The sequence below is a fragment of the Pseudophryne corroboree genome, chromosome 2 (assembly GCF_028390025.1).
Source record: "Pseudophryne corroboree isolate aPseCor3 chromosome 2, aPseCor3.hap2, whole genome shotgun sequence".
Classification (NCBI taxonomy): Eukaryota; Metazoa; Chordata; class Amphibia; order Anura; family Myobatrachidae; genus Pseudophryne; species Pseudophryne corroboree.
Window position 1 is genome coordinate 413951806 of NC_086445.1, and position 12394 is coordinate 413964199.

Consider the following 12394-nt stretch of genomic DNA (forward strand, 5'->3'; position numbering starts at 1 on the left):
TCTTCACCCTCCGATATATCACCGTGTACATCCCCCTCCTCACAGATTATCAATTCGTCCCCACTGGAATCCACCATCTCAGCTCCCTGTGTACTTTGTGGAGGCAATTGCTGCTGGTCAATGTCTCCGCGGAGGAATTGATTATAATTCATTTTAATGAACATCATCTTCTCCACATTTTCTGGATGTAACCTCGTACGCCGATTGCTGACAAGGTGAGCGGCGGCACTAAACACTCTTTCGGAGTACACACTTGTGGGAGGGCAACTTAGGTAGAATAAAGCCAGTTTGTGCAAGGGCCTCCAAATTGCCTCTTTTTCCTGCCAGTATAAGTACGGACTGTGTGACGTGCCTACTTGGATGCGGTCACTCATATAATCCTCCACCATTCTATCAATGTTGAGAGAATCATATGCAGTGACAGTAGACGACATGTCCGTAATCGTTGTCAGGTCCTTCAGTCCGGACCAGATGTCAGCATCAGCAGTCGCTCCAGACTGTCCTGCATCACCGCCAGCGGGTGGGCTCGGAATTCTGAGCCTTTTCCTCGCACCCCCAGTTGCGGGAGAATGTGAAGGAGGAGATGTTGACAGGTCGCGTTCCGCTTGACTTGACAATTTTGTCACCAGCAGGTCTTTCAACCCCAGCAGACCTGTGTCTGCCGGAAAGAGAGATCCAAGGTAGGCTTTAAATCTAGGATCGAGCACGGTGGCCAAAATGTAGTGCTCTGATTTCAACAGATTGACCACCCGTGAATCCTTGTTAAGCGAATTAAGGGCTGCATCCACAAGTCCCACATGCCTAGCGGAATCGCTCCGTGTTAGCTCCTTCTTCAATGCCTCCAGCTTCTTCTGCAAAAGCCTGATGAGGGGAATGACCTGACTCAGGCTGGCAGTGTCTGAACTGACTTCACGTGTGGCAAGTTCAAAGGGCATCAGAACCTTGCACAACGTTGAAATCATTCTCCACTGCACTTGAGACAGGTGCATTCCATCTCCTATATCGTGCTCAATTGTATAGGCTTGAATGGCCTTTTGCTGCTCCTCCAACCTCTGAAGCATATAGAGGGTTGAATTCCACCTCGTTACCACTTCTTGCTTCAGATGATGGCAGGGCAGGTTCAGTAGTTTTTGGTGGTGCTCCAGTCTTCTGTACGTGGTGCCTGTACGCCGAAAGTGTCCCGCAATTTTTCTGGCCACCGACAGCATCTCTTGCACGCCCCTGTCGTTTTTTAAAAAATTCTGCACCACCAAATTCAAGGTATGTGCAAAACATGGGACGTGCTGGAATTTGCCCATATTTAATGCACACACAATATTGCTGGCGTTGTCCGATGCCACAAATCCACAGGAGAGTCCAATTGGGGTAAGCCATTCCGCGATGATCTTCCTCAGTTGCCGTAAGAGGTTTTCAGCTGTGTGCGTATTCTGGAAAGCGGTGATACAAAGCGTAGCCTGCCTAGGAAAGAGTTGGCGTTTGCGAGATGCTGCTACTGGTGCCGCCGCTGCTGTTCTTGCGGCGGGAGTCCATACATCTACCCAGTGGGCTGTCACAGTCATATAGTCCTGACCCTGCCCTGCTCCACTTGTCCACATGTCCGTGGTTAAGTGGACATTGGGTACAACTGCATTTTTTAGGACACTGGTGAGTCTTTTTCTGACGTCCGTGTACATTCTCGGTATCGCCTGCCTAGAGAAGTGGAACCTAGATGGTATTTGGTAACGGGGGCACACTGCCTCAATAAATTGTCTAGTTCCCTGTGAACTAACGGCGGATACCGGACGCACGTCTAACACCAACATAGTTGTCAAGGACCCAGTTATCCGCTTTGCAGTAGGATGACTGCTGTGATATTTCATCTTCCTCGCAAAGGACTGTTGAACAGTCAATTGCTTACTGGAAGTAGTACAAGTGGGCTTACGACTTCCCCTCTGGGATGACCATCGACTCCCAGCGGCAACAACAGCAGCGCCAGCAGCAGTAGGCGTTACACGCAAGGATGCATCGGAGGAATCCCAGGCAGGAGAGGACTCGTCAGACTTGCCAGTGACATGGCCTGCAGGACTATTGGCATTCCTGGGGAAGGAGGAAATTGACACTGAGGGAGTTGGTGGGGTGGTTTGCGTGAGCTTGGTTACAAGAGGAAGGGATTTACTGGTCAGTGGACTGCTTCCGCTGTCACCCAAAGTTTTTGAACTTGTCACTGACTTATTATGAATGCGCTGCAGGTGACGTATAAGGGAGGATGTTCCGAGGTGGTTAACGTCCTTACCCCTACTTATTACAGCTTGACAAAGGGAACACACGGCTTGACACCTGTTGTCCGCATTTCTGGTGAAATACCTCCACACCGAAGAGCTGATTTTTTTGGTATTTTCACCTGGCATGTCAACGGCCATATTCCTCCCACGGACAACAGGTGTCTCCCCGGGTGCCTGACTTAAACAAACCACCTCACCATCAGAATCCTTCTGGTCAATTTCCTCCCCAGCGCCAGCAACACCCATATCCTCCTCATCCTGGTGTACTTCAACACTGACATCTTCAATCTGACTATCAGGAACTGGACTGCGGGTGCTCCTTCCAGCACTTGCAGGGGGCATGCAAATAGTGGAAGGCGCATGCTCTTCACGTCCAGTGTTGGGAAGGTCAGGCATCGCAACCGACACAATTGGACTCTCCTTGTGGATTTGGGATTTCAAAGAACGCACAGTTCTTTGCGGTGCTTTTGCCAGCTTGAGTCTTTTCAGTTTTCTAGCGAGAGGCTGAGTGCTTCCATCCTCATGTGAAGCTGAACCACTAGCCATGAACATAGGCCAGGGCCTCAGCCGTTCCTTGCCACTCCGTGTGGTAAATGGCATATTGGCAAGTTTACGCTTCTCCTCCGACAATTTTATTTTAGGTTTTGGAGTCCTTTTTTTTCTGATATTTGGTGTTTTGGATTTGACATGCTCTGTACTATGACATTGGGCATCGGCCTTGGCAGACGACGTTGCTGGCATTTCATCGTCTCGGCCATGACTAGTGGCAGCAGCTTCAGCACGAGGTGGAAGTGGATCTTGATCTTTCCCTAATTTTGGAACCTCAACTTTTTTGTTCTCCATATTTTATAGGCAGAACTAAAAGGCACCTCAGGTAAACAATGGAGATGGATGGATTGGATACTAGTATACAATTATGGACGGACTGCCACGGTTAGGTGGTATAAAAAAACCACGGTTAGGTGGTATATATTGTAATACAATTATGGATGGACGGACTGCCTGCCGAGTGCCGACACAGAGGTAGCCACAGCCGTGAACTACCGCACTGTACACTGGTTGATAAAGAGATAGTAGTATACTCGTAACAACTAGTATGACTGACTATGACGGTATAAAGAATGAAAAAAAAACCACGGTTAGGTGGTATATATTGTAATACAATTATGGATGGACGGACTGCCTGCCGAGTTCCGACACAGAGGTAGCCACAGCCGTGAACTACCGCACTGTACATTGGTTGATAAAGAGATAGTAGTATACTCGTAACAACTAGTATGACTGACTATGACGGTATAAAGAATGAAAAAAAAACCACGGTTAGGTGGTATATATTATAATACAATTATGGATGGACGGACTGCCTGCCGACTGCCGACACAGAGGTAGCCACAGCCGTGAACTACCGCACTGTACACTGGTTGATAAAGAGATAGTAGTATACTCGTAACAACTAGTATGACACTATGACGGTATAAAGAATGAAAAAAAAACCACGGTTAGGTGGTATATATTATAATAATACAATTATGGATGGACGGACTGCCTGCCGAGTTCCGACACAGAGGTAGCCACAGCCGTGAACTACCGCACTGTACACTGGTTGATAAAGAGATAGTAGTATACTCGTAACAACTAGTATGACTGACTATGACGGTATAAAGAATGAAAAAAAAACCACGGTTAGGTGGTATATATTGTAATACAATTATGGATGGACGGACTGCCTGCCGACTGCCGACACAGAGGTAGCCACAGCCGTGAACTACCGCACTGTACACTGGTTGATAAAGAGATAGTAGTATACTCGTAACAACTAGTATGACACTATGACGGTATAAAGAATGAAAAAAAAACCACGGTTAGGTGGTATATATTATAATACAATTATGGATGGACGGACTGCCTGCCGACTGCCGACACAGAGGTAGCCACAGCCGTGAACTACCGCACTGTACACTGGTTGATAAAGAGATAGTAGTATACTCGTAACAACTAGTATGACACTATGACGGTATAAAGAATGAAAAAAAAAACACGGTTAGGTGGTATATATTATAATACAATTATGGATGGACGGACTGCCTGCCGACTGCCGACACAGAGGTAGCCACAGCCGTGAACTACCGCACTGTACACTGGTTGATAAAGAGATAGTAGTATACTCGTAACAACTAGTATGACACTATGACGGTATAAAGAATGAAAAAAAAACCACGGTTAGGTGGTATATATTATAATAATACAATTATGGATGGACGGACTGCCTGCCGACTGCCGACACAGAGGTAGCCACAGCCGTGAACTACCGCACTGTACACTGGTTGATAAAGAGATAGTAGTATACTCGTAACAACTAGTATGACTATGACGACGGTATAAAGAAAGAAAAAAAAATACCACGGTTAGGTGGTATATAATTATACAATTATGGATGGACGGACTGCCTGCCGAGTGCCGACTGCCGACACAGAGGTAGCCACAGCCGTGAACTACCGCACTGTACTGTGTCTGCTGCTAATATAGACTGGTTGATAAAGAGATAGTATACAACAATATACTACTATACTGGTGGTCAGGCACTGGTCACCACTAGTCACACTGGCAGTGGCACTCCTGCAGCAAAAGTGTGCACTGTTTAATTTTAAATTAATATAATATTATGTACTCCTGGCTCCTGCTATAACAACCTGCAGTGCTCCCCAGTCTCCCCCACAATTATTATAAGCTTTTATACATTGATGTGCAGCACACTGGGCTGAGCTGAGTGCACACAGACTGAGTCACACTGTGTGACTGCTGTGTATCGTTTTTTTCAGGCAGAGAACGGATATAGCAGAGAACGGATATATTAAATAAAAGTTAACTTAACAACAACTGCACTGGTCACTGTGGTAAACTCTGTCTGCACAATCTCTCTCTCTCTCTCTCTCTTCTAATCTATTCTAATGGAGAGGACGCCAGCCACGTCCTCTCCCTATCAATCTCAATGCACGTGTGAAAATGGCGGCGACGCGCGGCTCCTTATATAGAATCCGAGTCTCGCGAGAATCCGACAGCGTCATGATGACGTTCGGGCGCGCTCGGGTTAACCGAGCAAGGCGGGAAGATCCGAGTCGCTCGGACCCGTGAAAAAAAAAGTGAAGTTCGTGCGGGTTCGGATTCAAAGAAACCGAACCCGCTCATCTCTATGTGCAATGTGTGTTCTTAAAAAAGGCACAATTATCTTAGGATGTATGGTAGAGGGCACCTGTAAGGCATGATCCTGGATTGCGCCAGGTATACGTGACACACAGTTAATCAATATTCATTCACATACTTTATTTTACTTTTTTTTATATATATACAAAAAAATGAACCGATATACAGTAAGCAACTATTAGTGTTGGCAAAGCATTTGTAAATAGTCATGACCAGAAACTTGCTAGTGCTGGGGATCATTACCATAATCAAAAGTACAAGATCAATACAAATATATTTTGTGGATTTTTTGCTCAAGTTCAAATGAATGGTGCTATTTGCACCTGCCCCTTACCATCCATAGATAGCATAGCTTTATCAGGCACATACAGTGCTGTATGCATTATTGTCCCGGTACTTGCAACTTTACTAACACAACCTTACTGTACTCACTGTACATGAGAACACCCCCTATATCCCACCCAGCCACAAGGAACAGGTGTAATTACAGTAGTAGAGTCAGGTAAATGCATGTTCGCAACAACTTTTCCAGGCTTGCACAGACCGAAATCATGCATTCTACACTACATAATGGGAGTAGTACTCAGTCTGCATCAGCCACATAATGAAGAAATAATTGCACATTTTATAAATTGTGTTCTCTTCATGCAAAATCAAAAGTTACGGACACACAGAATAGAATAGATTCGTCCATGTGGTTACATGGTCTGTCCTGCACTTATGTTAACAAAACATTAGTTAGGTATAGTGCTTAAACACAAGTGGTTAATGGCCCTTACAAACATATATGACATGCTTGTAATATCTATGTTGACCATTTACACCTCAGTGAAAAGGGACAATTTTCAAACATGCTCATATATTCAAAATCATGTATTAGATGCTCCATATATGATTCAAATGGGTGTGATATGGCTGACCGACGGTCAGGAAACCAGCGGTCAGCATACCGACGCTGGGATCCCGGCAGCATACCGACACCGGGATCCTGGCGAGGTGGGGCGAGTGCAGCAAGCCCCTTGCGGGCTCTCTACGCTCACCACGCTGCAGGCTCGGTGGCGACCTGTGGTCGCCACGGGTTCTATTCCTACCCTATGGGTGTCGTGGAAACCCACGAGTGGAAATAGTTCCTGTTGGTTGGCATGCCGAAATTCGGGATAGTGATGGGGCGGGATGCTGGGGGAGGTCATGTGACAGTCGGTCTCCTGACCGCCGGTCACATGAATACCACCCGATTCAAATTGCCCAACCCTTAAATAGTATATACTGTACTGGGCATGGCCGGATTAACAATGGGGCGGATAGAGCTGCAGCTCCAGGCCCCCCATTGAAAATAGGCCCACAGGAGTGACAGCAGTGACAGGAAAAATCTCTTTCCTTTCACAGACTGCCAGCGGCCATCCTCTCTCCCGTACATCTCCTCCTCCAGCTCCAGCACTCACCTAAGATCTGTGCAGGCAGTGTGGTAGCCGCCCCTCCCCTCCAGTCTCTCCTTCACTCAGGGCCCTGAGCCTGTCACTCACAGGCCCAAGCTCCGCCCCAGGCTGTACTGGGAGCTGCTGATGCAGGAAGCCTGGTAAGTTTCATGGCTCCTTGTTTAGTGGAATCAATAGTGTGTGTATACTGTATGTGTGGTGTGGTGTGTGTGTCTACTGCATATGTGTATACTGTATGTGTGGTGTATATACTGTGTGTGTATACTGTGTGTGTGTGTGTGTATACTGTACAGTATGTGTGTATACTGTGTATGTATACAGTATGTGCGCTGAATGTGTGTATACTATATGTGTGTGTACTGTGTATATATATATATATATATGTGTTTGTGTGTGTGTGTGTGTGTGTGTGTGTGTGTGTGTGTGTGTGTGTGTACCTTGTGGGTGTGTACTGTGTGTGTATAGTGTGTACCGTGTGTTTGTATATGTGGGGGTGGTGGGTGGGTGTACTTTATACGTGTTTGTTGAGCACTTGTGAGTGTACTGTATGTAGTGGTGTGTGTGTGTGTTTATATATATTATATATATATATATATATATATATACATATACATACATACACACACACACACAAACACTGTTCCCCCGTTGCTAGGGGAAACAAACAGCGGCACACCAGAGGTTTGATGAAAAAAGTAAAAACTGTATTTAAATAATTTGCAAAAAATGCACCACCGGCTGTACCCCGTCGCTAGGCAATGGATGGCGTGGAGGTGATCACGTTATAGCCAGCGGATGGAGATGCGGTGCTCTACTCACCATGCACTGGTGGCGGGAATTGCAGCCTACTTAAGGTAAGCTTCTCAATATAGTCTTGTATGTCACCTCGAAGAAGGGGCGTGTGAGCCCTGAAACGTCGGTGGTTAATTTTTTCAAATTATTTAAATACAGTTTTGACTTTTTTCATTAAGCCTCTGGCGTGCCGCTGTTTGTTTCCCCTAGCAATGGGGGAACAGTGTTTGTGTATACCATTCATACTGAGGGCACCGGGGCAGATATATATATAGTCCATGTGAATGAACTAGCACTCTTTGCTGGAATCCTTATACGCAGGGTGCCATCAGTGAACAGTTAATGTGTAATGTGTCGAATAAACTGCAGCACTCCAAGTAGATGTAGAAAATCTTTAGTGAAAAAGTATTACATTACATCTGAGTCATGTGGCTTACGTTTCGGTGCCAATCAAGCATCTTTCTCAAAGCAGACAAAAGATGTCTGCTCTGGAGTGGGGCTGTTGCTTCCCTCCTCACAATGTATAAGAACCAGGCGGCACTCAGTGGACTTGGTGAAAAAATAGTGCTTTAGTGTGACAAAAATGCAATTAGGGCATAGCTTGCCAACGCTTCAGCGTCGCGCAGGGCGCTTTTTTCAAGGCTCTATGCTATAGAACAAACAGCATAGAGCCTTGAAAAAAGCACCTGGTCATGACAACACTCGCACTGGGGGGAGGGACGTCATCGGCCGGGAACTTAGGAATCGGTCCCGGAAGTCTCCTGGAGCAGATACCGCAGGGAGGATGCCTTTTCACTGGCAGGCTTCTCACCTTTATAGGTAGGCACCTTTTTCTTAATTTTGTTCACATCATGCCCATTTACGCAGACCACTCCCCCACACCACTGGCCATGCCCCCACATCATTAGTCACACCCCCAGCAGCAGCGCATAATAGGCCCTTTTGAAATTTCAGCTCCAGGCCCATTTGAACCTTAATCTGGCACTGGTACTGGGGTATGGGTTGTTGAGTCGACCACACTTAGGTCGATAGTCATTAGGTTTACCACTATTGGTCGACATGCAGTAGGTCGACATGTGATAGGTCGACAGGAAAAAGGTCGACATGAGTTTTTTTCCATTTTTTTGTTGTCGTTTTATTCGTAGAGTGACCTGGAACCCCAATTAGTGCACCGTGTCCCCTCGCATGGCTCGCTTCACTCGCCATGCTTCAGTCAAATTGCCTTCAACCACTACCGCTGCGCTCGGCACAGGTTACCTTTCTTAATTGTAGTCCACGTGGATCGTAAAGTATGAAAAAGTAAAAAAATTGTGAAAAGCTTATGTCAACCTTTTTTCTGTCAACCTATCACATGTCGACGTATAGACCATGTTGACCTAGCAACCCTGTCGACCTACTGCATGTCGACCAACAGTGTTCGCCCTAATGACTGTCAACCTAACGACCGTATCCCCTGTACTGTAATCAGAGAACCTACTAAGGAATGAAAAAATAGTAAAGTAAATCTGCTGCTGACTTGAACTTTCTACATTGTGTGGTTCTGCACATCAGAAAACAGGCCCATGCATTTTCTTGAATGTTACACTTACACCACTGGCGTAACTACAGCCGCCGCAACCCTCACAGTGGCTTGGAGTTTCCAGGCTCAGGGGTCACTGTTTAAACAGATTCCCATGCGCACTAGCTGTCAGCATGTGAATCTACTTTAAATGTCCCTCCTAAAATGGCCGCTGCCTTAGAGGAGACAGATGCTAGAGGTCATACTTGATTTTAATTGTGTTCAAATGTAAAAGGAAATGCCATTGTATGAATACCTAATGTAACCATGGAGCATATGCTACTGGTACAGGCATGCAAAATGACACAAACTGTTATTACGGCCTATGACATTTTCAAACAAAAGTACAAGATCAAAAAATTATCTATTTTGTTAACTGAATGTTCAAGTTTAAATAGTACAAAATTGCCAGAAATAAATCGTTAATTTATCCTCCGAACTCTCAAAACCTAGCAATGAATTGATTTATTTTTATTTCATCCATCTGATCAAAATCCCACTTTGTTTTATCCTATTCATTTAAACTGGAAAAGCATTTCAATTAGGCATAAATGTAATGCATTGCCAATACAAAATGAAAGGCAAAGGCTCAGCCAATTACAAGCATTGCTCACATCCTTACCGTCTGAGTTTAGCTGAGTGACGTGTAGGGCTAATTATTTTCTAAAGACTAGAGATACACATGGTGAAGTGTCTCTAGTACATTAGGTGAAACATAAAAAGGTAGGAGTTCATCAAAATAGATCTCCCTCTTCGTGTTATTGTAGAATTACAGTATACTGAACATCATCTTCTATTTAGAGGGAAACCAAATATGGCAACTTTAATAAAGGTTTTCTGTATTTCTGACACGGGCCACATTTAAATTGGCTTGCTGTGAGCCTAGCCTGCATTGATTACAAGAAAGCATAATGGAATATCTATTGATGTGAAGAAAAACAGCCAAGAATACTGTGCAACTCCATTCATGTCAACGGGCCATTCAGTTTAATTGCCTGTTTATTTCAGTTGGGTATCTACATGTAATAGACAAGACCACTGAAATACATAGCAAAATTGAAAAATGGTGATTTACTGTATACATCAATTTCCCTTTAGTAGATCTGACAAATAGGAAGTCGACCTGGTACCCCCCCAAAAAAAAACAGAATATTATCCTAAATTTTACAGAAAATAATCTCTTGCACTAAAACTAATTCTTCTACTAGAGATTCAATCTAGTTTAATTGAAAACACACCAGAAGTGATTTGAAGGTGATATTTCTTACAACCAATGAAATATGCAATATATAATACATTTTAACAGCACTTAAATTACTTTTCTCACGTTACTTTTGCAGATAATTGTATATCTTATTTCTGTATTACTCTGTTGATGTGTCCAGTGTAGTTACTATACTAGCGACTTCTTCAGATTTCCAACTGTATAATCAGAGCAATTGCCGTTGATCAACAAAAATTATTTATATCTGTCACTTTGACAGAAAATATATCATACCTCTTATTTATTTTTGTCCAACCCATATTAATGTTGTCTTTCATCAGCTCCACTTTTCTGGTGTCATCAGAAGAATAGTCACGTAGAAGCTTTGAGGCCAAATCATTTGCTACATCAACATTTATCTGCCACTGATGAAGCTCCTTGGAAAATTGCTGTGGGAGGAAAGGATTATTATACAGTTACTAGATATGATTAGGATGAAAACATTGGACTGAGAAAATCTAGTTCACCAGAGCTGTTTAAACATGGATATGAACTCTAAACTTGAACTATAAAAAAAACTTGTAAAGAAATTTTGAAAACTAATTTAAACTGTTTAGAAATGTAAAGTAAATTGTAATGCAAAAAAAGAAAGATAGCTTATTTTATATATTATTCATCTATTAGTATTTTGATTGTAGCTTTTGTTGAAAATGCATGACAGCCATACATACAGTACCAGCACTATCAATTTATTACTGCTATACTGAAGCTTGCATCAAATTTGTTATGTAATTACTGCCATCTGCTGGAAACCAAACCTAAATACACAGATAAAACAGCTTTTGCTTTTGGCGTTGTGCTTAAAGCATTCATTAAACTTTTATGTGACATAACAGAAAGAAATACTGACACTTGGGCTTCAGTCTCATGTGTTAGAATGGCTTACGACTTACAATTACACCATCCAAGTCATTTAAAAGTTTAATAAAAATACAACTGCATTATAAGTAAGGGGAAGTTCTGTAACTAATTTTGCAGCACAGCTCTCATTTAGGCAGCACTGCTGTTTATTGTGCTACAGTACATTACATTATAAGAAAAGTTATTAAAAAATAAAATAAAAAGGTGAATAACCCAGTGTGTTTCACAAACCAGTGGCTTAGCAATAGAGGTAGCAGAGACAGCAAGCACTATCAATTCCTTCGGGGCCTAACTGCTATATCTTTTTTATTAATACAATGTTTTGTCGACACAAAGAATATCTTAAGATTTACCTCTTGTTTTCATGTGTGTGTGTGTGTCATTGATGGACAGTATACAATGTACTATACTATACATCATGCATACCTCCCAGCATTACCCTCTCCAGGAGGGACAGAATGCTCTGCTCCTGGACTTCCCTCTTAAGTTATGATTGCCCTCACCTGTGGTGAAACACCTTTCTTATCCATTAACCTGTTTAAAACAGGTGCCAGCAATCATAAATTAAAAGAAAAGTCCAGAATCAGAGCATCTATCTCTCTCTGCACATATTATATCTGCCTCCCCTGCAGTGCACATGGTTTTGCCCAACTGCTAACAAAGTTCCTGCTGCGATCAACTCAGAATTACCCCCGATATCAGAAATCGAGCTGCAAAGTAATATGATTTCAATAAAAGAATGTGTGAACCTTGTAATGACATTCTCAAACTATTACATAGAGGTCACACCATTATTTTTATTATTCTTATACTCCGCTACCTCTCTCTCTCTCTACCTGCTCCCATCTTGCATAAGATTGTGTATTACCGCATTGATACTTTTTTTTGGAACTTGACAGTGAAACTGTATGCCATCCTGAGATTGCATACAGCACCCAAATATCTTCACAAGCTGCCATTTTTATCCTTCCCTGTTGAGTCCTCTTCTGTGCGGCTGTGAGATCCTTCTCCGTCCCTCCCC

The 12394-nt window shown here is 43.5% G+C and overlaps 1 protein-coding gene across 12 annotated transcripts in view; it reads right to left on the reverse strand.

Moving 5' to 3' along the window:
* DMD (dystrophin) overlaps positions 1 to 12394 on the reverse strand; it is a 3641189-nt gene that overhangs the window by 1144516 nt on the left and 2484279 nt on the right. For all 12 annotated transcript variants that reach the window (XR_010221499.1, XM_063953479.1, XM_063953476.1 and 9 more), the window contains one exon: positions 10747 to 10901. Coding sequence is in view for 11 of the 12 variants with exons in the window: in XM_063953479.1 (XP_063809549.1) it covers positions 10747 to 10901 (155 nt within the window). In the remaining variant the exon portion in view is untranslated. The remainder of the gene's footprint in view (positions 1 to 10746; positions 10902 to 12394) is intronic.